Source organism: Natator depressus, chromosome 2 (genome assembly GCF_965152275.1).
Source record: "Natator depressus isolate rNatDep1 chromosome 2, rNatDep2.hap1, whole genome shotgun sequence".
Classification (NCBI taxonomy): Eukaryota; Metazoa; Chordata; order Testudines; family Cheloniidae; genus Natator; species Natator depressus.
Genome location: NC_134235.1, coordinates 119,132,727 through 119,160,089, shown reverse-complemented (window position 1 = coordinate 119,160,089; position 27,363 = coordinate 119,132,727). Strand labels below are relative to the sequence as shown.

Sequence of the window (27,363 nt, the reverse complement as noted above, 5' to 3'; positions counted from 1 at the left end):
AATGCTTTTCTTGTTGGCCTGCCTTCCTCAGCATCTTCTTCACATTAAAATAAGATGCCAGGTCTGACTGTTCCAGTGAGGGGATAGGACAGAGTAGATAAATAATAATCCTGAGATTCAGTTCTGCTCTCAAATATAGATGTTTATTGCTGCATGCTGTAGGAAGACGTTTTATAGTAACTGTGCATTTGATGTTTTCCAAGTATTGTAAAAGGAAGAATCAAGATGAGTTAATGTAAGTTTGGCAGCTTCATGCATCTCTTTTGGGAGGGGGAGGAGTGGTAAAGGACATATTTGCTTGGGGCATGAGATAAGTAAACATTACTTTGTGAGACTGTTCATGTATACTTGTTTTATTGCTCATTTAAACTTGTTAAATCCACTTCGTAGTGTGTTTCTGATAGTCCAAAATTGTAAACAGAACTTTGAGTACTGGGTAGTTTTGTACCAACACCTATATTTTTCCATTTTTGTGCATGCCAGAAAATAGGGAACAAATATTTGAATCTAACCTTCAAAGGTAGGTGGTGTGAAAATTCAAGTACAGTAAAAGATAAATGGCCTATTGAGTGAGTTGGGTTTACTTGCTCCAATTCACAGTGGCTTCTTTAAAGCTTATAACATGGTGCCTTTCAGGAAAAGTTCCCCCCCACCGCCCACCCCCGGTTGTTGCAGTAACGGAAGCTAATGAAAAGGAGTACTTGTGGCACCTTACAGACTAAGAAATGTATTTGAGCATAAGCTTTCGTGAGCTACAGCTCACTTCATCGGATGCATTCAGTGGAAATACAGTGGGGAGATTTATATACACAGAGAACATGAAACAATGGGTGTTACCATACACACTGTAAGGAGAATGATCACTTAAGATGAGCTATTACCAGCAGGAGAGCTTGGGGGGGTGGGGGGGGTGCGATGAGAAACTTTTGTAGTGATAATCAAGGTGGGCCATTTCCAGCAGTTGACAAGAACATCTGAGGAACAGTGCGGGGGTGGAGGGAGGGGGGAATAAACATGGGGAAAGTTTTACTTTGTGTAATGACCTATCCACTCCCAGTCTCTATTCAAGCCTAAGTTAATTGTATCCAGTTTGCAAATTAATTCCAATTCAGCAGTCTCTTGTTGGAGTCTGTTTTTGAAGTTTTTTTGTTGAAGAATTGCTACTTTTAGGTCTGTAATCGAGTGACCAGAGAGATTGAAGTGTTCTCCAACTGGTTTTTGAATGTTATAATTCTTGACTTCTGATGTGTGTCCATTTATTCTTTTACGTAGAGACTGTTCAGTTTGACCAGTGTGCATGGCAGAGGGGCATTGCTGGCACATGATGGCATATATCACATTGGTAGATGTGCAGGTGAACGAGCCTCTGATAGTGTGGCTGATGTGATTAGGCCCTATGATGGTGTTCCCTGAATATATATGTGGACACAGTTGGCAACAGGCTTTGTTGCAAGGATAGGTTCCGGTGTTAGTGGTTCTGTTGTGTGGTGTGTGGTTGCTGGTGAGTATTTGCTTCAGGTTGGGGGGCTGTCTGTAAGCAAGGACTGGCCTGTCTCCCAAGATCTGAGAGAGTGATGGGTCGTCCTTCAGGATAGGTTGTAGATCCTTGATGATGTGCTGGACAGGTTTTAGTTGGGGGCTGAAGGTGATGGCTAGTGGCGTTCTGTTACTTTCTTTGTTTGGCCTGTCCTGTAGTAGGTAACTTCTGGGTACTCTTCTGGCTCTGTCAATCTGTTTCTTCACTTCAGCAGGTGGTATTGTAGTTGTAAGAACGCAGTTGTTCAACAAAAAAACTGTTCCTCAGATGTTCTTGTCAACTGCTGGAAATGGCCCACCTTGATTATCACTACAAAAGGTTCTCTCCTCCTCCTCCCCCTGCCCCCCCTCCCCCCGCTGGTAATAGCTCACCTTAAGTGATCACTGTCTTGTTACAGTGTGCATGGTAACACCCATTGTTACATGTTCTCTATGTATATAAATCTCCCCACTGTATGTTCCACTGAATGCATCCGATGAAGTGAGCTGTAGCTCATGAAAGCTTATGCTCAAATAAATTTGTTAGTCTCTAAGGTGCCACAAGTACTCCTTTTCTTTTTACTAAGAACATTGTTTGTAAATAATGATGGGAAATCATTTAGTCAAATGTTTGTCATTAAACAGTGTTTTAGTGAAAGCATGCAACTGAAATTAGAGTAAATAGTATTGGCAAACACCATTTCGTCAGCATGTTCTAGCAATTCTTCTTATGCTAAGGAACTAGCTTTTTCCCCCACCCCTTACATTGTAATGAAGGTTTAATAATTAACAGTGACACTATAGATTTTCTTTTACAAATACATACATGCAGTCATTACCGGTTTCCTAGGGGCCTTACTCAGAAATCTAATCTCCTCTCAAGCATCCCTTACTTGAAATTGCTTTAGGCAGGTGACACAGCTTTCAATCTTCCAGCTTTCACAAGGTATGACAAAGCAAAGGATTTATACATTATGGATGCTAGCAGTGAAAGCGTTTGAAAGAAGCACAGGAATTCAAAAATCAAATACCCCAAAGGGCAGGAAAATAGTGTCATGCTTTCCAGAGAAAATAAAATCCTGCAAATGGTATATTCTGGGTTTACAAATGTACACAAGAGGAAGGAGGGGGAAGGGGATAAGGCATTTAATAGCTCAGTCACAGGAAAATAATCTCTGTATAAGGGCCCAATCCAAAATCCACTGAAGTCTGTGGAAAGAGATTGTTTTGACTTCAGTGGGCTTTGGATCAAGGCTTAAATGCTGAAGCATTTTATTTTCATAGCTGCAGATGCTGAGAAGGAACTTATTTTTACAAACGTAATTCACTGCATTACTGGTGGGTGGGGAAAATCTTTTTAAATAAAATCTTATTTTACAAATAGCCGCAGATCATTAAAACTGAAAGTTTTTTTTTTTAAATTGAACTTTTAAATTACACAAACAGCAAAAAGAAAAGGAGTACTTGTGGCACCTTAGAGACTAACCAATTTATTTGAGCATAAGCTTTCATGAGCTACAGCTCACTTCATCAGATGCATAAAAACAGCAATCACTTTCTAGTCCGTTTTGCCTTTGTTTTGTGTTTTGCAAAATACTACAATGTTTGAGTTGCAAACACTGTAAAGGATTGTTTTAAAAGTTACCATTCGGAAATTAAGAAATAACATAACAGCACTTGTTAATTTTTAGGTTTTTAAAACAGAATTTTGTGGCCACATTTGAAATTACTATAATGCAGGTAAGCAGAGTAGAAGATGGTATGTGAAGGGGATATTCTGTTTCTTATGTAATCTTTATTTCTTTTTACTTTGTTCAGTATTTTCCACTCTAATCTCCCCTTCTGTTTTCTCCAGTATTTTCCGAGTTTTTAGCTGCATCTTCACCTTTTCTCTAGTTTACCAGCCTTTAGTAGTGGTCTTTACAATAATAGTCCTTGGCTTTCTCCCTCAGAGTTCTCTGGGACTTACCACCATGTAACTTCAAAGACCCTATCCTGCCATGATGATTCTTGTGAAAGAACTAGGGCTGTCTGTGAATCACAGTTAACTCATGTGATTAACTCAAAAAAAATCATGGTTAATCGCACTGTTAAACAATAGTATACCAATTGAAATCTATTAAATATTTTGGATATTTTTCTACATTTTCAAGTATATGAATTTCAATTACAACACAGAATACAAAGTGTACGGTCCTCACTTTATTTTATTTTTATTACAAATATTTGCACTGTAAAAATAAACAAAAGAAACAGTATTTTTCAGTTCACCTCATACAAGTACTGTAGTATGATCTCTTTAAATACATTTAAATTTAAATAAACAGTATTCTATTGTTTAACAGTGCGATTAATTGTGATTTATTGCAATTAATTATTTTAATCACTTGACAGCCCTAGAAAAAATCCTAGATGTGCTGCTTCATATAGAACAGGGATGATCATCTATAGCTGCCAAATTTGGAAAAACTGTCCCTGGAAACACTTTTCAAATAAGGTGGGCAGAGCACGAAATCTCCAGAGACTCTGTGCATTCTGGTTTAAAAAGGCATTATTTATATACAAATGCCTTAGTTAATAAGGCTTGAAAACATGTTTCCAGACCTTTCTTAAAGGCTTGTTTATTTGCCAAGCTGACAATCTACTAAATCCTGTATTCTCTGCCCCACAAGATTACAGTGGTGAGCATGGTAAGAAATGCCAAAATAATAAAACACTGTATTGTAACATTGCATCATTGTGACAGATCGCATAATCATACTGTGCTACAAGAACGTGAGCTATAAAACGCATTATTACAAAAATACATAAAACCAGTGATATGTGAACCCCTTAAAGGTCAGAGTCTTCCTAAGCAGAATAAAATGTAGTTGATACCCTATTTGCCAGCACTCCTTAATTGTGAGGTCCGTAAAGCTCTGATCATGTGAGCAGCTGCAGGTGGCTCAGGAATCTGAGCTCAGTTATCTGTTCCACCTCTGGCCATGAGAGACCTCTTCCATCTGCTGAGAGGGCAGCTGCCTGCAGTTCTCGTTTACCCCTCAGTGTCCTGCATGGAAGTATCAGGGAGCCACCTCCACCCCTCAAAATGAGGCAATAGGTGCCTTAGATGGGCCTTCTTCCACTTGCAGTGCAGTAACTGTGGACAGGGGTCATATTGTTTGGGTAATGGTGCAGGAAAGTAGGGGGAGGCGGCAACAGCGTAACCTTCTATTGGCAGAGAAGTTGGCCGTATTTGTTGGAAACTGGGGTGAGGCTGATTCCACGGGGTTGAAGGACTTGAGAGAGGGGAATTAACCTGCTGGATTGTTGGGGTAACCGACCCGGTTCTGGTGCAAACTGCTTAAGTTGAAGTAGTACTGGAGGGCAGAGGCTACTTCGTGCCATGTGAGGTGAGGAAGAGAATTTGGAACAAGTGATGTCTGCTGGGGTTAGGGGCAGCTGGAGAGGGTGGGTGAAAGTCTGTGGAAAGATGCTGGAGAGAGTGCTTGTAGGAGAGGAGAGTGGGGTTGCCAGGGAGTGGTGACTGAGGAAAAGTATGTCATGCCAAGAGTTGTCAGGAGGAGAGGGGACAAAGATGGGAATGCTGTGTCCCAAATTTTTATGTACAAGTTTTGTGTTCGTTTCTATTCGAATTTTCATCCTGAAAATGTGCACACATGGGTGTCAGGAGGGTTTTCCACAGACAGTTACAAAATCAGGAGTCAGACCCAAACCGTGCAATTCACTCGGTTAAGATCTCATGATTTTTAACAATCACATGTGTTTCTGGGTCTTTCATGACTTTGACGACATACTTGTTTCTTCTTCGAGTGCTTGCACATGTCCATTCCACTGTAGGTATTCTGAGCACAGTCACTGGAAAATTTCCCCTCAGTGGTACTCTTTGGGGCTGCTCAGATGCCCTCTTTTGCCGGGTGCACATAATGCCAGTATAAACGGCCCAGGTGACCCCAAGCCCTTTCAGTTCCTTTTTACTGCCTGTGATGGTCACTGGCCCTGCTCTCCTTGCTACGGCAAGCTTTTCTCGGTTGTAAATAGTTTTTTAATATTAGTATGTTAGCATAGTTGGTTTTCTTCATTAGTTAGCGGAGTTTTGTCCATTCCCGGCGCTGAGGCATGCCTCAGAAACCGGGCTTCTAGCCCTGTGTCTCCTGCAACAAAGCTGTGCCTCTGAGCAACCCGCACTCTAGTTGCCTAAAGTGCTTGGGTGAGGCTCACATCAGGGATCGCTATTAGATCTGCCTTGAATTAAACCTCATACGAAGGAGGACTGGGAGTCCAGGTTAAAGCTCCTACTAAGGGAGCAGCACTGAGATCTTCCTCTGAGCTAAGCTGGTTGGACTTGGCACCGAGCACCTCAGCGTCCGAGAGGAGTGCTCATCCCACCATATGGGAGTCCTGGCACCATTCAGCATCCCAGTTGTTGAAGAAGCAGCACAGAAAGAAGCTGGCTGAAAGGGGACTTTCCCCCACACCGAAGACAGCCAGGCATGGGGAGCAGAGTGGAGTGTGACCTCGGTCAGGCTGCTTGTCTGCCTCGGCATCGCAGTCGGCACTGTTGACTCCAGACTTGACTCAGGCACTGAGTCTGGTACCAGACAAACTGACTGCACTGGAGGGACAGCACGACACCAGCGCCATTGCCTATCAATGAGGCTATTATGGACCCAGTGAAAGCCCTGTGGCAACCCCCCTGCTTTCCTTCCCCCCACCTTAAAAAGAGTTGAGAGGAAATACTTTGTCCCTGCCCGTGGCTATGAGTTCCTATACACATACGTCTCCCTGTTCCTCCTCTCTGCCTAACACCCCCCCCCCCCCAATCCCTGGTGGTGTCCATGGCCAACAAGAGGGAAAGGCAGGGTCTGCAGGCAACTCCTAAGGCTAAAATCTCCAAGAAATTGTACCTTTTCAGTAGAAAGGTGTACTCTACTGGGTTGCAGCTTGGGATCACTAAACAGAAGTCACTGCTGAACAGATACGACGTCAATGTGTGGGACTCCATGTTGAAGTTCAAGGACTTGCTTCCCCAAGAGGTCAGGCAGAAGTTCTTGCTGGTGGACAAGGGGAAGTTGATAGTCAGGGCTTCCTTGCAAGTTGCCCTGCATGTGGTGGATTCAGCAGCTACATTCACAGCCTCCATAGTGGCCATGCAAAGGAGTTCATGGTTACAGTCCTCAGGTCTCCAGCATGAGGTCCAGCAAAAACCCTTCAGGACCTTCCCTTCAAGGGAGCTTCACTTTTTTCTGAGCGGACTGATGTGAAGCTCCATGATTGTATACCCTAGGGACTGTGGAAACAGAGCAGAGATTTTAGCTGCAGATTGCCATGCTCTTCTGCCTTGGCGTCATTGTGCCCCTTCCAGACACCCAGGGGGTGCTAAGCAGAACTTTTGATGAGACGCTCAAGGACATTGTACCAGCTTCTATATTCCCGGATCCTGTTTCCCCTTTATTAGAAGACCACCTGTACCACTTCACCAGGGTGTGATCTCGTATCTCCACGGACAGTTGGGTGGAAGTGGAATATACCCTTCAATTTGTTTCTCTCTCTCTCTCCTACCCTCCCATTCTTCCTCCTGGATTCTTGTGGAATTTAATGAATCTGCATTACTAAACAGGGCTTTGCTGCTGGAAATGCCTGCTTTGGCATGGGAGGACTTTTAAAGTGTATTGAAATAAATAATAGAGATTATGTATTGGTCTACTTCTGACTATTCCTTTTTTGATGCAGCTTTAAAGCTGCTATGTGAGTTTTTTTGGTAAGCTTTTGTCTTTCATCCATTTTTCTCCCATCCCAACCTCCAAAATGATAAGATGAGATTTTGTACGTTGTGCTAGCTTCTAACTTCAAGGACATTTTTATTGCCATTTTAGTACAGCTTTTGGAGAAGACTAGCTTGTAATGGAAATGGTGACTGACCTTCAACTAAGTGGTGTTTGCATGTGTCACTACAGTAAAACTACTTTATTTATAATTCTGTTGTCAATGACATTTTAGAGAGATTGAGATGAAGTGGAAATAGAGGTGGCAAATGTGTTAATTCAGTTTCAGGATAGGAGCTTATTACAGTGAACTACATTTCCCTTTTGAGTTGATTAAGATTAACATACTCTTTTTTAACTGCTCGAAGATGGGAGCGAATGATCAAGTCAGTACATAAGTATAGCATGAGGCTTAGTTTAAAAGGTAATTAGCAACTAATTAAGAGAGAGAGCATGCTAGGCATTCCAGGGATTCTGGAGTATGTATGGAACCCTTCTTTGACCTGCCTTTCTAGCTCTTTGAAATCTAATACAAGTTAGTTTACCATTTCAGATTATCTGTCACTCTCTTCCTTTCTGAATGGTTAATTGAAGAGGAATCTGTCCCCTTTTTTTAAATACAGTTTATAGTTTTTTGTTAATCTGCTAGTGACCTCACATCACATCTGCTGGTTGTCCTTGTCTGTGTCCTCATGATATGACTATTCAGGAATCGAAGTTGTACAAAAGTGATGCACTGACTATTTGTGATCAATAAAAGATCCCAGGGTACTTTTTGCAAGAGCAGAGATGTCATTCTAGACTTTCCGGCTCATTTCCAGGGTGGGTATTTATATTCTGCCCAACTGAAATTCCCCCTGTACTTTCAAGTGAAAAACATTTTTCACTTTTCCTGTATTCAAGAGCAAGTTCTAAATTTATTTGGACTTATTTTTATTTTTGCTTGTCTCTTTGATGAAGTATTTTTCTCTTTTAGTACCTAATAAATACCTAGTAAAATTAATTTGGATGCTCATCCCTATTTTGTCTTCTGCTGTTAAGCTTGTTTTAAATGTAATATCTGGACCAGTACATTTAAATAGCAGAGGCATATTGCCTTCAGTAATTGTCGTAGCAGTATATTGAAAAATTTACAGCTGAATTTCCTGAGCATAAAATATTATGCTACTTGCTGTTAGATAGGAATAAGTTGGAGATTAAAATCTTCACTAGTTTATTTGCATTTAATATTCCCTTTTATCTTGTAATCACATATGGTTAGTATGAAAACACATTGATTGGTGTTCTCAACCACTAACTTAATTGGACAGCCTTTCTAATTTACATATACTTGGCAGGCTAGGATTCAGGTCAAATCTAGTTTAAATCATACGGTAAACTTTTTTCTTGATCATGTTTTTTTTGAAAAGCATACTGCATTCTGGAATAGAGGAGTGGAGTTTTTGCTCTCCATCTTATTGAAATTCTGCATATGATCGTTATATATGCTTAATTGAATACAGTTTTTATTTTGGTTACAGTAGTAGCTGGATTATTTGCTTGTTAACAACAGAAACTGGGTGTCAAGAAAATTTACTATAGCAAGGAAGAGTTGGAGATTGTTGAAAGAGCGTCTTGCACGGGGAGCTTTGTGTGTAATCATAGTAATTTGAAAAGCTTTCCTATTATTTTTGGCACTCTTGTTATTTAAGAAGAGATTCCTGAAAGAGAAGGGTCTCTCTCCAAGCAGTCTGCTTGCAGTTTAAAACACACTGGTTTTGTAATTGTCAGGTTGGCAATACCCGTCTGCAAAGGGGCACTCACCTTGAGTGTCTCCAATCATCTGGGTAAGGAACTGCAGTCCTTTTTGCCCTGGTGCCTCCTGCAGGTTACTGACCGACCGTGATGGATCTTTAATGGCTTGGCGCTCTGGCTGAGTCTCAAAGTCCAAATCAACCCCTTCCAGCATATTAAAGAGTCCAGCAAATAAGCAGTCTGTTTCCCTGGGCTAGGGTTTTCAGCCCCGGCTCTAGGCTCTTTACATTCAGTCCCTTTTTTCGTGCTCCCTGATGAGGCATGTCCCCTTGTTGGAGTTTACACCACTTTACCTGTGGCGGGTTGGGGAACCTGGACTGCCCACTACTTCAGATTCCAACCCCGGCACCCCTATACACGGCAGCTACGTCCTGCTTGCGTGAATCCGTTGCTGCTATTTCCCTGGGCCTTGTCCTACCTTTTTATTTCCAGCCCATTTCAGGGCCAGGTTTTTTTCTCTCTCCAGGCCAGAAAGGAGCACCTTTCATTATTCCTCTGGTCCCAGCCAGGAACTGACCTGCTAAGGCTAGGCAGCTCCTTTTATCTGGGCCAGCAGGGCTATGATTAGCTGTTGCTAGCTCCTCTAGCTCCTTTGTTCTGAAGATAGACTTCCAGTGTGGAGATAAGTATAGATTTTTACTTTCATCCCTTAGGATTTCCTTTTCTTTGCAGGTGAGAATAGTCTTTCCCCAAGTAAGTAGTTTGCAATAGGCTATTGCAGAAATTGAGAATTGTTAAATCCTGCTTCTGTGTAAAGCACCATATAACCTCAGGTTGTTTCCATTAACAAAATATTTATCTTTTAATGGTCTGGCTGATTTTTGTAATAGAATAAAAGCTGCTTTTGACTTGGATGTAGTCCTAGTTTGATTTAACATCTGTGGCTATTTGTATGTTTTGAATAGTGAGCCACTAAAGTTTGAAGTTGCTCTTTGTGCAATGAGCTACATTTCCTTTGTGTAGTCTTCAGTGAAAGATATACTTATTAACTTTTGTCTGCATATAGAGACTTGGAAGTTCATCTTCACGAACCCAAGCGCCCTTTACTGTGTTGGATTGAGAAAAAAATGGCAGGGTCCCTGTAGTGTTAGTAAAAATGCAGTAAAACTACCAAGGACTGGGGCTTAACTTTAGTTTGTTTTGTTTGTTTGCATGGGGATTTGAAAACATTTTTAGGAGGTAGGGTTATATTTGAGTTTTAGTTACTCATCCAATTAACTATGATTGTTAATTGGTTTGGTAGCCAAAACAAACTCAAATACAATCCTTACCCTAAAATTAACCAGTTATCTCTGTCTGTTCCTTGTTTTGGGATTATTTTCCCTGTTTGCTTTTGTGTGTTGTCATCCCCGTTCTCAGATGCATTGGAGCCAGTATAATAACTTTGCCTTCAAAATGGAGGGGAGATCTGAAGCACTCCCCTTCTTCTCTGGCATCTGGAGTGAAATCCTGGGTGTATTAACCCAGTGGGAATGTTTTCATTGACTTCAGCAGGGCCATGATAACCCTATGTGTCTGGATTTTTGCTGAAAGATTGAATGGATCCACTTCCACTTAGCACAATCTTTGAGCCATCTAGCTGCAGGGAAGGGTTTTCCTATCTGGAGAGAGCTAGAGTAGCAGGGGCCTTCATAAAGCTTTGATCCTGACAATTGCATGGCTACTTTAAAGTCTTAATGACTATACCTTAAAGGGAAAAGAGATGCTATCTGTCTTGTATTTCTGACTCTAGGGTAACTAATCCTTTGGGGAGGCATTAACACTATGGTCTAGGAGGGTCTGAGACGACAGCTAAAAGAGACAGTAACTTGGATTATTAGTAGTAAGAGAGAAATTTAACAAGCATGTAAGCTATTTGGCAAATTCTTGTAATGAGATTGCCAGCCAATGTAGCAGACCTTTGGCGTAGAGGTAGGTTCAGTTCCAATACTTAATTGCCACATCCTGCTTGACTGCTAGCTGGTGCTCTCAATGTTCTGCTGGAGTTGAGGGAGGAGAACTTTTTTTTCTGTCTGAAATGATGTTCCATTGTAACCATAAAATAGATGCATCAAATACCAAAAATCAATGGGAATATTGTTTTCTTTCAGGTTTGGTCCCTTATTACACTAGGTATCATGGTTGGATATAGTAAAAATCACCTTTTGTATAAACACTTTTTGATAAGAATCAGACAAACTGGGTATGTCAGGCCAACTGCTATGGCTTTGCTTGACTAAGAGCACATAGCCAGCTTTACTGTAACACTTATTTCAAACATATTGGAACACGAATTCTATGTAGTATAATCAATATTCCTTTTTTGTACACTTCAGTGGATCAGAATCCTAAAGTTAGAAACTGTGATAAACGTGCACATATTACTGTGAAAGAGAACTTGGCTTGTTGAGTCGTGTCCCCTCCCAGCCCCCCCCTCCCCCCCCCGCTTTCGTATATGTCAAACTAGAGTCTCTCCTAAATTGACAGTTTCAAGAACAAATAATGTGGACGTTATTTGGCTCAATTAGAACAATTAGTGTTCAGTCATCTTGCATGTTCAAAGACCAGAGTTGACATGTCCGTATTTTGCTCTAGTTTAAAGTTAGGACTCTTTTTGGTCAGGGAAATTATAGAAGGCTCAGAATCAAGTTTTCTGATCTTAATATGTTCAGGAGAGGAAGGAAGCACAATTCTACAAGTGGCTTTTTTTTTTTTTTTTTTTTTTTTTTTTTTTTTTTTTGGAAGAATGGCAAAAGTCTAGAGACAGGAGGGAGAAAATGACACATCTTGAATTATGGAATCAGCATGTCATCAAGTAGTTAACAAATGATGTATATTGTGGAGTTTTCTCCCTACCAAGGAATGCTGCAAAGGCATCAGTGTTGCTTGTCACCACTTTTCTAGTTAATACTGTCAGCACAATGTAATAATTTAGGAGAAATGGAAACAGTGGATATTTAATTCTTTAAGCCCACTTAAATTAAAGCCTGATTCCTTGTGCAAACTAGTCCGCAGAGAATTGTAGTCAGTTACATACCTTCATGGTATCCTACTTGTATCAGTGACAATGTATGTTAATGGTATAACTCTAAATATAAAAAACAATGGAAGCAAAGTCAGTATTTCAGATCAGTTCATTTTTGGCAATGCTCCATAATAACACAAACACCCTAGACCATTAGGGATTCATGCTGTTAATAATGAATGTGAAGCAGGTGACTAAGATGTGAGCTTGACTTACTATCTTTATTCTCTGAGCAACTGCCCACCAGCCTTCATTACTAATATATCTGCTGAATAATTTACACTGCTGTATGAAGAACGTGGCTTCAGCATCTTGGAACTGAGAGAACACACAGAGAAGGAAATAAACAGCACCTCTCCCCTCTGCTCATCTTAAGTTACCCTTTAATGGGGGGGGATAATTCAAAGTATACAGTCCTTCCTTCCAACTTTTCTTTAAGTGTAATTTAGCAATCATTATTTTCTTCCGTGTGATGTTCGAAACATACTCAAGAAGCAGTTTAAGTATCTACCTGTTGATAATTTCATGTTGTTCAAAGAGCACTAGTTTTGTGTGTTTTGAATCTCCTCTTGTAAGTCTTCAAGCTGGCAATACTCTGAGGCCATAGCCAGTTAATAATCAGCACATAAGGCTAATTTTCTTACGGCTGATTAAAAAAATATAATGTTTATGTTTTAGAGTTTCTCCATGGTTGTAGATGTATTGACTGTCACTTTCTCTCTTCTGCCCTCCATCTCCCCTCTTATTGCAAATTGAAGTTACGTTGAAATATTATTTCTATACAAGTCTGGGTCCATTATACATCCCACTCATGTTAGTGTTTGCGGCAATCTAGCCTGAGGGGGAAGTAATGAAGTTTTATCACTGAATCACTGAGATGTAATCCCTTAACTGATTATTTTCTTCCTTACATCGTGATAACACTTTCCTGTTGATCAGCTAGAGGTGTGAAATGAAGCTGACAAGTGGAAAGCTTACCCTGGTGAATGAAGGACCTCAACCATCTATTTCTCACTGGGTGACTAGGCAAAAAAAGGCCAAATGAAATTCAGTGTTGATAAGTACAAAGTAATTCGGGTTAAAAAACGTAATCCCAACTGTACATACAAAATGATGAGGTCTAAATTAGCTGTTACCACTCAAAAGAGATCTTGAAGGAGTCAAGGATAGTTCTCTGGAAACATCGCTTAGTGTGCAGCGGCAGTCCAAACTAACAATGTTAGGAACCATTAGGACAGGGGTAGATAATGAGAGAAAAAATATCATGACACTGTATAAATCTATGGTATGCCCACACCTTAAATACTGCATGCAATGCTAGTTACCCCATTTCAAAAACTGGAAAAAAGTATTAAGAAGAACAAAAACCATTAGCACTATTGAAAGCTTCCATATGAGGAGAAAGTAAAAGGACTAGGACTGTTAATCATAGAAAAGAGGCAATTGATAGAGGTCTATAAAATCATGAATGGGGTAGAGAAAGTAAATAAGGTGGTGTTATTTACTCTTTCCCATAGCACAAGTACCAGTGTCACCTATGAAAATTAATAGGCACAGGTTTAAAATAAATATAAGAAAGTACTTCTTCACACAAACTACAATCAATCTGTGGAACTCATTGTCAGTGGATGTTGTGAAGACCAGAAGTATAACTGGATTCAACAAAGAATTAGCCAAGTTCCTGGAGGATAGGTCCATCAATGGCTATTAGCCAGATGGTCGGGAACACAACCTCATGCTCTGGGTATCCCTTAGTCTGCCTGAAGCTGGGACTGGATGATGGGGATGGATCATTTGATAATTGCCCTGTTCTGTTCATTCCCTCTGAAGCATCTGGAACTGGCCACTGTCAGAAGACAGGATATAGTGCCAGACGTACCTCTGGTCTGAATCAGTATTACCATTGTCGTTGAAGCCTTTGTAAATGTTACACATCTTCACTGTCTCAGCTTCCAGTGACATAGCCCCTCCTCTTTGATAAATCTACAGCAGGGGTGGGCAAACTTTTTGGCCCTAGGGCCACATTGGGTACAGAAATTGTATGGAGGGCCAGGTAGGGAAGGCTGGTGGAGGCTATGTCTCCCCAAACAGCAAGGCGTGGCTTGGCCCCCGCCCCCTATCCAGCCCCCCGGAACCCCCACCCCTGACTGTCCCCTGGGACTCCCGCATCCTATCCAAACACCCCTGCTTTCTGCCCCCGGGACGCCCGTTCCCTAGCCAATCTCCCCTGCTCTCCACCCCCTGACTGCTCCCCTGGGATCCCCCGCCCCCGTCCAACCTTCCCAGTTCTCCCCTGTGGAGTGGGGGAAAGTGGGGCTCAGTCCTTTCCCTGTGCATTTCCCCTGCTCATTTGGGTGCTCTCCCTGACAGTCGGGCAGGGCTTGCTCCCTGTCTGGGCTTGACTGCTGGGGACAGGGGACAAGTATGCTGGGGTGGAGGGGGGGCCCTGGCTTGCTCTGCCCCTGTCCCCGGCAGCAGAGCCCAGGTCCCTTGACTGCCCCCCTGCACATCCCCCTGACCGTGCTGCCCTGGAGCACCAGGTCTGGCAGCGTTATAGCTGTGCCGCCCAGCCGGAGCTGCAGCCAGGTTGCCCAGGTGCAAGGGAAGGAGGGGAGCCTCCGCCCCACTCACAGCACTGCTGGGGCGTTGGGCTGGCTCCTCCGCAAGCCTGTCCTGACCCCACTCCATGGTCGGAGCTTAAGGGCCAGAGGGAAGGGTCTTGCGGGCCAGAAGTGGCCTGCGGGCTGTAGTTTTCCCCCCTCTGATCTAAAGTCTAACTATAGTCTGAAGGCATTGTTTATATCTTGATGGGGGAAAGTTTTTGTCAGTGGCTGCATATTCTGTGTTAGTCAACATGCAAGCTGGCTAATTGGATTGTTCCCTATCTTTTTTTAATCTTTTTGTAGTTTTTATTTTGTAACACTTTTTTGATTGCTTTGATTGTCCTAATGTTCTAATTGGAGAACAAATTATTTTAGGATATTAATGTGTCTGGGCAGTCCCCGGGCTGTAGACTTTTAATGGCATGCTTTTAGAGCTCTTTTTTGTCTATACCGTTAGCGTCAGTAGGTGTGGTACCATTTTCACTGACTTTATATAAGAACACAAAGGAACTGAGATTTACTGATGGGAAAATGAAGTCTGAATAAAATGCATTAGTTAGCCATGCCAGAAAAGAGCTTCCTCTCATCCATTGGCTCTGACACAGATCTTTTCATTCATCCAGTTAGTTGCCTTTAGGCACTCCTCCCAGTGGTTGTTAGGCAACCATAACAATGTTGCTGCACATGCAGGCTGGCTAATTGGATTGTCCTCTCTCTTTTTTTAACCAGTATTTTTGCATTTTTAGCAAGGTGAGTGTAGGCTGCATATGCAAGTTTTCCTTTCAAGAGATATGAGAAACCGAAGTTTTTAGGAATCCCATGACGCATGTCAGGAGGATAAAATTATGAAATCAGTGTAATTGCAGACACCCTTGTCTGCAGATATGCAGAACTGAGATTTTAAAGAAGTGCTTCTTCCATTACCAAAAGTGTTGCTAAATTTAAGTTTACTGTAATGGATGTTCCCTTTCAGTTCAAATTAACATAAAAATCTATTAAGAATTTTCCAGTTGAGATATGAAGTCTGCACAGATGAACAAAACTGAGCCATGCAGCACAGGGTTTTCAGTTGAAAGGGCTTATGTAGAGGGAACCATGCACCTGATAACTGATGCTGCTAACTATATGGGTGGTCCTGTAGCATGAAGCATGTTAGAATACAGTAGTACTTCAGTGCAAGATCAAAATTCCACAGAAGACCTTGTTAAAAGTAAAATCTACCATACTATTCTGACAGGATGGGGGTGAATCTATTGCACTCTGATGCACTTGTAGAAAATGTATTTAGTGTTTCACTCTGGTTTCCCTCTTCTGCCTATACCAAATGGTGCTTTGACGTCAAGGGAATCAACAAACTTTCAGTGGCCCGCTTAAGTATCTTTAACTGAGCCTACAAATCTGTGTATGACACCCAGAAAGTACAGACTTGAAATGCACACCAGCAGCATTCAAATAATCAAATGTACATTATATTTCAGTTACTACAAGACAACTGTAGTAACGTGGTGCATTTCATATTCCATTTCCTTAAAGTGTGTTTTCCTCTGTTTCTTATTATAGATTCACAAAGTTGAAGAGCCTTAACCTTTCCAGTAATCATTTAGGAGACTTCCCATTGGCAGTTTGCAGTATTCCAACCCTGACTGAACTCAATGTGTCCTGTAATGCCCTCAGAAGAGTTCCAGCAGCTGTAGGTGATATGCACAAGTACGTATTTTTAAACTTAGTGTACGTACTCAGTGGGATCCTATTGATACAGACAATAGAAGATTGTGAACCCCTATGCATGTCTTACTATATGTATGTATACACTCTCTAACTTGCTGCACTGTTTGTCACAGAGGGTTTGCTTTTATGCTCATGTTGAGCAATCAGAAACAGCAGGTGGGGGAAGAGTCTTCTTTGTTCCTAGCTTTTCTATTCTCAATATAATTTTTAAAATAGCCTTATTTATACTGGGAAGACAAATTTAAAATCCATTTGTTGTATAAACAAAGCTAATTGTGTAAGATCTAAAGAAGGCTGCAGTACGTGCAAGAGAAGTGGGAATTCTGGAAACCTTTGAAGATGTGACACAGCTATGGTCCACGGTGCAGAATTAGCAGAGCTTGTAAGATTTTTGTCATATTATTGCAGACCTATGTTATGCTTACCTTTTTAAACTTTTTTCTCACTACCTTAGTTTTCTGCAACCTTAGTTGACACGATTTGTGCTGAATACATGTTCGGTACCAGGAAATGTAGTTTAAAGGGTCATTTTATTTTTCCCCTAGTTTGCAGACGTTTTTGCTGGATGGTAACTTTCTCCAGTCCCTTCCTGCTGAATTGGAGAGTATACATCAGCTCAACTATCTGAGTCTTTCCTTCAATGAATTCACGGACATTCCAGGGGTACTAGAGAAGCTGACTGCCATGGATAAACTTTGTATGTCTGGAAACTGTATGGAGACCCTCAACCTACAGACATTAAGAAGAATGCCTCATGTTAAACATGTGGATCTAAGGTAAACACTTGAGGGGGAAAATAAGCAAACCTGAATTATTGGTGTAGAAGTTACTTTTACATAGTGATAGTTGGCCCTGGGTGTGATGCTGTTTATATTAGTTCATCATACCACATTTCAGATCATACTATACAAACTCACACTGCTTGCGATGACTAGAACTCTTTTGGGAAAAGGTGGGGGTTAGGGAAATAAAGGATTTAATGTTTAAAAAAAAATCTGTAAATTTAAAAAACACAAACAAAACAAAAAAACACCTTGCAATATCACTGACAGGCCCAGCCAGGTCAGGGTTTCATTGTGCAAGTAGTGTATAAACATACAATAAATGATAGTCCTCTGTCTGAAAGAGCTTACAACTTAAAAGACAAGAAATAACAGATGGACTAGACAAACAAGTGGGCAGTAAAGGGGAGAGAGAACAAAAATATGATACTGCACAGATTAGTTATCTGGACAATACCTAGCCAAATTCACCATATGTAATATTTTATTGATGATCTCAGCAGTGTGTTGACAAGTCCTCTATATAAACAACTGTGGTGGGGCTCCCCTCTCTGCTAGATTGTTTCAAATTCTTACAACCTTTGGGGAAGCATGAATTCACCCAGGAATCACTCCAGTGCGCAGCTCTCTCCCAATGCATTTATTAGCATGAACAGAATCCCAATGTCATTAAATAGAGCAGTCATTAGGAGTATGACATAAATCCAAAATGCTTAAAAGGAAGTCTCCCTCCATCAATCACAAACAGTCTCAGGGCCCCTCAGAGCCTCAGCCTCGGTCATGGATTAAGTCGTCATCTTCCCTTTGGATAGTATCCAATTCTTACGGCATGCTTAGATTGCTCCTTAGGACAATTCCTGAGCCCCAAGTTCAGACTTTTGGCCTGCTGTGTTCGTTTAGTGATAGCATGGTCCCTCTCCACCACTTGGAAGAGAGCTAGCACCGAAGTAAGGATGGAGTTTCCTGCCAGTTTTCTAGTCAACCAGGGCTCTGTGTGGGTGGAGAGGCCAGTTTCTCCAGTCCCTTTCCAATCCTAACCAATCAGGCTCTGGGGGAGGGATAGCCTTCATGGCACTGCTGCAATGCTGATGAGCAAAGGAGTGCAAGGTTCCAAACAAAACTGGATTTCAGAGTGCTTTTTGGAAACTAGGTTAATATAACTGAAATGTACTGGATATCACGTTGTCACATAGCCTGGTTTCTTTGCAATGAAGAAGGGCCAGTGCAATGATGGATCCATGAGGAAAGTATTCAGATATTGCAAACGGATCCTTAATCTGTTTTTTTAAAAAAAAGTTGCTTTTTAAAATTGTATGTGGGCTTCTCTTTATCAAATTGATTTTTCACATCCATTATTAGAACTTGAGTTTTAATCAACACACTTTACTAAGTGCAGCTCATTTAGGAGAAGGTAGACTGGTCAGTGTGACCAGTGCAAAGGGTGCAAGTCCTAGAAACACTCTCTACTCAGCTCTAAGGAGGCCTCAGCTGGAGTGCTGTGTCCAGTTCTAGGCACCATGCTTCAGGAAAGACAAAATTGGAGAAGAAACAAAAGAGAGCAACAGAAATGATTAAAGGTCTAGAAAACATACCTACAAGGAAAGATTGAAAATACTGGATGTGTTTAGTCTAGAGTAGAGGAGCAACATAAGTCTTCCAAGTATGTAAAAGGCTGTTACAAAGAGGGTGATAAATTGTTCTCCTTATGCACTGAGGACAGGACAAGAAGTAATGGGCTTAAACTGCAGCAAGGGAGATTTCAGTTAGACATTAGGAAAAACTTCCTAAGGGTAATTAAGCACTGGAGCAAATTATCTTGGGAGTTTGTGGAATTTCTGTCATTGGAGGTTTTTTAAAACAGGTTAGACAAACACCTGTCAGGGAAGTCTAGAGATACTTAGTCCTTCCTCAGTGCAGGGAACTGGACTAGATAGCCAATCGAGGTCCCTTCCAGTCTTTCATTTTTATGATACTGTGGAACATGTGGCATGATTTTCAGAGGTGCTAAACACCTCCAATAACAGGGCTAATTTTTTTTTGTAAGGAGGAAAATTTTGAAGATTGGTTTGTACTCAAATGACCCTTCTAGTTTTTTCATTCTCTTTAAATAGCAATGACTGTATATCCTATGGTAACAGTGAATAATATTGGATACACAAGCTGCCATCCAGGAACCAACTCTCATTATAATGACTGATTTTTTAAAAAACATTTTTTTTTTTTTTTTAACTCTTTGGTCATTTGGTGATGGGGAGAGGGAGGAGGAAGCTCTTGATCTTTAGGAGAAATGTGAGTGTTCACTGTGCATCCAGTGATCCGGTCCTATCCACGTAATGTCATTGAGCTTTTACTGTCTGTTAGCCAACCAGGTTTATACTGCTCGAAGTAAGAAAGGAAAATCGTGAAATCCATGATGGCTGTACCAAGCTCAGCTTTTGAACATTAATATTATTACTCGGTGGCCTCATAGTACAAATAGGCCTGAACCAAAATAGTGTGTCAAAATATCCTGAACTTTGGAAAAGTCTGCTGCTCAGAGCCCATCTCTGTCGTCTGCTTCCTTGTACCCCAAGAGATGAATATCACTTTTGAAATAATGAATGTAGTCCTCCACCAGCTTGAGTGTTTTGTGTTGGATTTGTTCATTAACCCTATCTGCTACATGATATGTATAATGCTGCAGTGAAACCAGGGCAAAGCATTTCCTGTCTAGTTAAAAACACCAAGCTGTGTTGACTTTTTTTTTAAAGTTAGGTTTCGCTGCTAAGACAATTTTTTGAAGTGCACTGAAATCTTCTTGTTGCTCCTTTTTATAGATCATCTTTATGTTCATAACAATTCCTGGGGAGGTCATTGAGAACTGGCTGGCTTCAGTCTAGTAACTGCTACATTGAAAACAGTAAAGCAGTAAGAACTGTTCTTGTCTACACAGTGGGTTAGTGTGTGGCAGGCTGGTGCACTGTAGATTCATACCCAGACTTGCTGCATACTAATTCACTGGGTTAGATAAGCCCTTACTTCTAGATCCTCTCCCCTCGTTACCTTTTGAGTTCAGTACGCTTTCTTCTGACTTCGTATTTGGTTGCCTTGGAAGGTGGTGAAGTGAGATGTGAGTGGTGGTGTGTGGAATTTAGAATTCTGGATCTTGCCTTTCAGTAAGTCAGACTCCCAGTATTTTCAGCTTTTCACTTCAGCACGGTACGTACTGGTATCTGCTCGGCCTGTCTAGCAGATGATTACTGTGGTTCTTTGAAGGCTAGCCAAACTGTTAAGTTTTTACTTTTTGAGTAAATCACAGCAAGACCACCTTTATTGTGTTGGACACCATAATAATAGCACTAGCTCTTACGCCGTGCTCGGTAGATCTGAAAGCATTCTTCAAAAGAGGTCAGTGTCATTATCCCAGTGTAACAGTAGATTTGATAAAAGAGCTGAACCATCCTGTTTAAAGATATCCCAAAGAAGAGAGGAAGAATAAAACCAATTACAGTGGAAGTAGGTCAGGATCCTGAGGCTTATCATTGTGTCCCAGCCATCGTGGAATAGCTTAATTGGAGAGCAAAGTTTATCTTTTCCTCTACCCTGCCAGAGGGGAGTGTGTAGTAATTGTGTACTAGCAACTCTTATTTTTCCCTCCCTTTGCAAGATTGAATGTAATTAGGAGGCTGGTGGCGGATGAAGTAGACTTCCTGCATCATGTGACCCAGTTAGACCTACGAGACAATAAACTGTGTGAGCTCGATGCAACAGTTTTCAACAACATCGAAGTGCTGCACTGTGAACGGAACCAGCTGGTGACCCTCAAAATCAGTGGATATTTTCTCAAAGCTCTTTATGCCTTTTCAAATGGTAAGGCCGTTTTCAAGGCTATCGTGTTGAGGTCTGTCTTTTCGTTATCTGGTTTTCTTACAGCAGAATGAATGCTTATTAAGTGGAATACACATAATTGGGCTTAATCAAGGGGTCTGTTAATGTGACCTTTGGATAAATGAGAACCTTATGACCTATATCACGTCAATGGTAATTTTAAGTTTCAAAAATTATGTTCAAATGACACTAAGTGGCTGACTTGAAGGACACAGCATCATAGAAATTTAGAATGAAAGTAGAAATTCCAGTCTTAACCCTCCACATTATACAATGTCAGAAGGGTCTTGAAAGTGTTAATTACCCTATATGCTATGTGTGTTGCCTTGCCAAGGCAAATGAAGGAAGTTGTTTCTCCTTTCTGGAGGTAAGCAGTGTTTGAACAATTGGCCTTTTGGGAGACCTAGTAAAGTGGTATGTATTTTTATGAGCAGATCTCCCTACCTGTGTTGTGGTTAAAGTTACAAATCCTATGGTCAGTCAATGTTTTGGTTATGATCAACTGCTTATTTCAGTCAAAAGTGATAGGATAGGCAAGGACTGTTCTGAAACAGAAGCAAGGGACTCTTCACAAGTGGTCCTGGGTGAACCGGCCAACATAATTTATTACTGTCCAATCTCTCTCCTCCTTCCATGTTTTTTTCCTAGCTCATTTTACTATTTGTAAGTTGTAACTCTGAAGGTAACGTATTGTGTACGTACATCTTCATTTTAGAACACTATGTAGGCTTAATTGTAATTTGTATTACTTACAGTGAGTTTCAGCCTTCATTCTGAATTGAGAATCTTAATATTTATTGCATAGGTCTTAGTTTTAAAAACCTTATTAAACAAAAAAAAGTGCTTACATTGTTACTAGTGGTACATAATTATGAAATGCCTGCTGGGCTGCTTAAAAAAAAAAAATCCCACAGGAATGCAAATGACTCTGACATTGTCACTGAATCCCAAATTGAAGAATGTGCTTCATATCTGTGGGATCTGGTTGAGCATGGCACATCTAAGAGATGACCCATTGTGTCTGAGAGGAGACCATCTGCTTCTAGGTACCCAGTAACAATGACTCTATTAATTAGTGAAAAAGTAACGCAGATTTATGCCTGTCTCTGCTGTCTTATTAAATAGAAATAGAATAAAGGAAATAAAGCCAAAGGTTGGAGCTGTGGGTAGGAGGAAGTTGGGAAAATAATAAAATTTCAGTTAGCACTTGTTTCCTTTTGTAAAATTAACGAAATACTGTTTTAAATGGTTCATTTTGATTATTGTATTGTCTGCTGCATAGCAAATATACTTCATATGCAATACACTCTGACACAATTAATAAAGCTGCTTAATACAGTAAATGACTATTTTGCCTTTCATAAAATTAGTTGTCTTTTTTCTTCTCCCAGAACTTGTTCATCTTGATGTGTATCCAGTTCCAAATCATCTGACATCTATGGATATTTCTAGGTAAGAAGGATGATGTGCCTTCTTTTGCTATTTGTAGCATCTACATCAATCAGTTAAGTTCATGTGAAGTAAGCAAGGCTCACCTGTGTTTTACTGACCTTAAATACCGAATTACGGAAGGGCTGTGATGTTGCCCAAGAGGTATCAGGAATTTTGAATTTTATTCCCAGTTCTTCAGCTGCCCCCCCTCTCTGGTCCTATGTACTGGACACTCTGCCTGTTTCTCTTTAATTTTGTGATAAACATACTACTGGAGTTATTTACAGTTACTTTTGTATAAACTTCATTGGTTAAAAGAGAGGCTGGATTCGTAACAGAGAGGTTTCTTGAGCGCTTCCTCTGTATCGGTTTCGTTCTCTATTAAGCTCAGTATTTAAATCGTGTTCAAGTAGTTTCCTAAACACGGATGACTTATGGTTGTGCTGCTTTTTCGAGTGCTGTGTTCCACACATGTGTACACATGCGGCTGAATCCAGAGATTTTGACAAGTAGTGTCCGTTAAAATCTACAAGCCCTTATGTGCAGATAAGTAAATGGCCAGTTCCATCCACCAGTGCAGCTCTCAACTCAGTGGTACCAACTCGTCCTCCCAAAGAACACAGCATGACCAGAGATGTACTGTTACCGTCAGTGCTGACCATCAGAACTCCCATCTTCTCTGGCCTAGCCCCCTTGAGGGACATAGCTACGCTGGAAGACTGCTTTGGTGTCTCAGGAACAGTCTTTCTTACAACCATCAGGAAGGATTGCCCCAATACTGACAGCTTCACCATTATAAGAGCAATTTTCAGATTCAGACAAATATGATGAGCCAATCCCTCCTTCATCCCCACAGAGAGAGCTAAGCCTGGACACGTGAGCCAGGATTTATGGTCGCTACTGTTATGAACATGACCTCCCTAGGAACCAATGGTTCTCTATGCCATGGGGTCCCCCTCAAACAATTGGCCCCTCTTTTTTGCCCTATTGGGGACCGTGGGATCCCTATACCAGACATCCAGGACACACCCAGGAGTCTTTCCAGTCCCCTCCCCCTTGCTCCAACAACTGGTTCCATCAGTGTATGAGGAGGAGGAGGATGTTGCACTGGGACGGCAGGTACCAACATTTCCGATGGAAGTCTCCTCTTCCCTGGATGAGATGGTCTCTCCTTCTTGCCCCTCCCCACCAGATGACCATAGGCAATACCAGGACTTACTGTGAAAAGCAGCTGGTGATCTCCAGTTATCTCTTGAGGAAGTCCAAGACCCACACCACTGGCTGTTGGACATTCTGCAGCCTCCGGGGTCAATAAGGTGGTTTACGCTGTTAACAGGCCATATTGGAACTGGTGGCGAGATTGGTCTGGCACACCCCAGCATCCTGCCCCCCACATCTAAGAGGGCTGAGAATTGCTCTTTTGTTCCAGCAAAGGGAGCTAAATTCCTGTTCTCCACCCTGCTCTCAACTCTCTGATGGTACAGGCTGCTACGAAACCTAATAGGTCTCAATACTTAAAGACCACCCCATCAGACAAGAGCTCCGAGACTGGACCTCCTGGGGAAAATGTCTTCTCTGTGGGCTTGCAATTCTTCCAGTTCCAATTACCAGGCTCTCCTAGCCAAGTATGACTTTAATAACTACTCTAGCCTGCCAGCCTATTCAGGACAAACTTTCCTCTGAGGACAGAACCCAATTCCTCTCCTTTCTAGAGGGTGGCAAGCTGGTAGTGAAAATGGCTCTGCGGGATGCGGTTGTTGCAGCATCCAGAAGCTTGGCCACTGGCATTGGTACAAGGAGGGATTTGTGGCCGTAAAGAGATGCAGAATATATCAAAGATCTTCCCTTTGTGCCCAACCTCTTTAACACAAAGGCTGACTCTCTCTCTACTCATTCAAGGACTTAAGGCCGATTCTCCGGTTCCTGATAAGTCACCAGCCCCAAGGAGAAAGCACTAAAGTTAGACCTATAAACTAAGGTCACCACCTTCTCCTCTTGTGTTTTTACTGGCAGCATCCTGCCGAGCCTCCCCACAAGCAACGGAAGACTGAGGCCCTGCTTTCTGGCCCCCTCTACCACCACACCTGTGACCCATTCGTAGCCCACTGCTAGGAGCCACTTTTTGACATTTTAGTTGTGCCAACGGACACTGTTTGTTAAAGTCTACAGACTCGGGTGCATGGCATGCATGTGTACCCACGTGTGGAATACAGATAGGGACCACACATATCGAAGAACCTCCAGTTATAGTAAGTAACCTCCACTTAAGTGCCATTAACTTAATAAACACTGCTTCAGTCACTTGTAAGCTATTGAAAATTTTAAATGGGAGCACAGCAGTAAATGAGCTAGCCTGGGGAAGTGGCCATCAATTTTTAGAAGTGCAAGAACATAAATCAGGGTAATTGGGTATGCGTAAGTATGATTTACTGAAAAGTGCTGTTTGTAATGCTTTGTTCTCCATTTCTTACAAATCATATTAAGCAATATTTGATTTTGCAATGACTTTGAAACTTCTTTATGATTTCATTTTTGTATTCTATAATAAATTGGCATACAGTTAAGCAATGGGTTTTCTTCAGTTTTTTTCTAGAGGAATAGTTTGATTCATTTGGGATTCATGATTATGTCTGTAAGGTAATTGATATTTCAGTAAAAGTATGGGCTTGATCACTATTAGCTTTTTTTGGTTAAAGATCATTATTTGAATAAATCCAAAGGGGACACAAGTACACGAATGACAAAGGACTGTTGATTTCTATGGAGTCAAAAATATTGTTCCCTAATCTTAAAAATTCTATATGCAACTATATTAAGTTAGATGCCTAGTTGTGTATCTGAGCATTCAGTTAAGTGCTATATCTGTTTTTCCTTGTACTAGGTGCTTTACAGTTGCAAAGAGGAAAGTATTTGCAGTATTTGTATGCCCAGCTTCACCTTTGTGCATGCTTTCAGTGTAGAGTTTGAAAACTTACCCTCTTCTCCATAATGTTTAGTTTATAAAATAATTGGCTGCTTTGTCTCCTCTTTCAACCAAAATCTTACTGTCCTCAGTGTTTTCTCAATGGTGAGAGGATCTACAGTTCCCACTGGGACCTGTGTGTGCAGCAGGCTTTGTGTGTGTGTGTGTATACAGATGAGTGTTTGATTGTGTCAGTAGCAGTCTTTAAGGACTACACCTTCGTTTGATCCCTGTGTTCATCCCCATAGAAACCATCTGGAAAGCCTGCCTGAGTGGGTATGTGACAGCAGAAAACTAGAAGTGCTGGATGTTGGCCACAATCAACTACGTGAACTGCCTGCCCGGTGAGTCCTTCGGACCAGGTTACGTCACTTGGGACAAGATAATCAAGTTCAAAAATAATTGCTGATTCAGTGTTTAGTGTGTGCCATTGACTGACAACCTTGTTTTATCTTTTGATTGATTTTATTTTTACCTCATGGGATTGTCATCATGCCATAAGCTTCAGCACAGCCTTTCTTCTTTACTTTCATGCAGAGAACAATGTCTTTGAATTCCAGAAAGAAGTTCTAAAGCTGTCTATGCAGCTATTCAGAGAGGAAACCTTATTAAATATTTACAACCATAACTTTGATGCTTTATAGATTCAGAAATTACAACTTAATTCTGTTCCCCTAGAAGTCCCAAACAAGCCTCCATGGTGCAAAGTAGAGACATAGAGCAATCCCTGCCCCTAAGGACATTACCCACCTAAGATATGACAAGACTCAGCAAATAGTTGAAACAAAGGGCTGGGACTTTTCTAGGTTTGTACAGTGAGTTGTTGGATAGTCAGCAGTATTCTCAGGTAAAAAGATGGACCCTGCCCCCCAAGAGTTAGCTTAACAGACAAATATAAATTATAGCGAAGAGAAGAAAGATCTTAATATTTTCATATCTTTTGTAAATAGCACCTTGAGACAACGGGAATTAGCTGGCACATGAGTGGAGGTCAGTTTGGAAATCAAAGTGAAAAGTGGGTTTTGAGGAGGAATTAGAGTGAAAATGTGTGGCTCATAGGAAGAGGGTTGTCATATCTGGCATAGGGAGCAGCATGGAAAAAGACATGGTGAGCGTGGGAGAAGACACAGGCAGCAATCGTGTGGTGAGAAGAGTGGGTGAAGGGATGAGGGGCATATCCATAAAAGTGAGGATAAGTTCAGACTTTTTATGGAAAAAGAGCCATTGTAGCAACTCAAAGGGATGAGACATGGGAAAGGAAGATTTTTGGTGCTGTGTTGATTACATGGCAAAGAAGAGTGTTAGGGAAGCCAGAGAGGAGATTATTTTAGTCCAGGTGAGAACTGTGGTGTGAACCAAGGACTTTGCATTAGAAATAGAAAGTAAAGGCAGAATTTAGAAATATAGGCTGAAAGAAATGTGAGAAAATGACTTGAGCAACCTAGCAGGCTAACGTACATACTGTTAATTCTCTAGAAATGCCTTGTTCACATCAACTGAAACTGCATTACTCATAAGAAAAATATGCCCAGTTGCCTTTCACTTGTATTTTAGAACAGCAAAAACTATCAAGGCATACATAGGGCATCTCTGGAGATGAATGATTGGCTGAAACTAATGGCTCCAAGGTACAATCAGCATGCATCTTCTCCCATCTTCCGATTAAATGCCAGGACATGTCTTAAACCTCGGTAGCTCTTCCTGATAGCATATGCTTAGGTAACTTAGTGATATTATGCTTATTGATGGGCCCACCCCAAAACATTGGCTCTGAACATCCCTGAACTTCAGGCAAGTTTGGGCCTGGATTCAAGCTTTGATATCCATTCCCAAATGTTTATCATCACTATCAACAAAATCCTCTGGCACTTAGGTATAAATATGGTCTTTGGAGCATTCCCTTCTGCCTTCT

General features: G+C 41.3%; 1 protein-coding gene across 1 annotated transcript in view; it reads left to right on the top strand.

The window, feature by feature from the left end:
- PHLPP1 (PH domain and leucine rich repeat protein phosphatase 1) overlaps positions 1–27,363 on the top strand; it is a 217,992-nt gene that overhangs the window by 151,305 nt on the left and 39,324 nt on the right. The window contains exons 5-9 of the mRNA XM_074944968.1: positions 16,242–16,388; positions 16,955–17,185; positions 20,838–21,040; positions 22,450–22,510; positions 25,700–25,795. Coding sequence (XP_074801069.1) covers positions 16,242–16,388; positions 16,955–17,185; positions 20,838–21,040; positions 22,450–22,510; positions 25,700–25,795 — 738 coding nt within the window. The remainder of the gene's footprint in view (positions 1–16,241; positions 16,389–16,954; positions 17,186–20,837; positions 21,041–22,449; positions 22,511–25,699; positions 25,796–27,363) is intronic.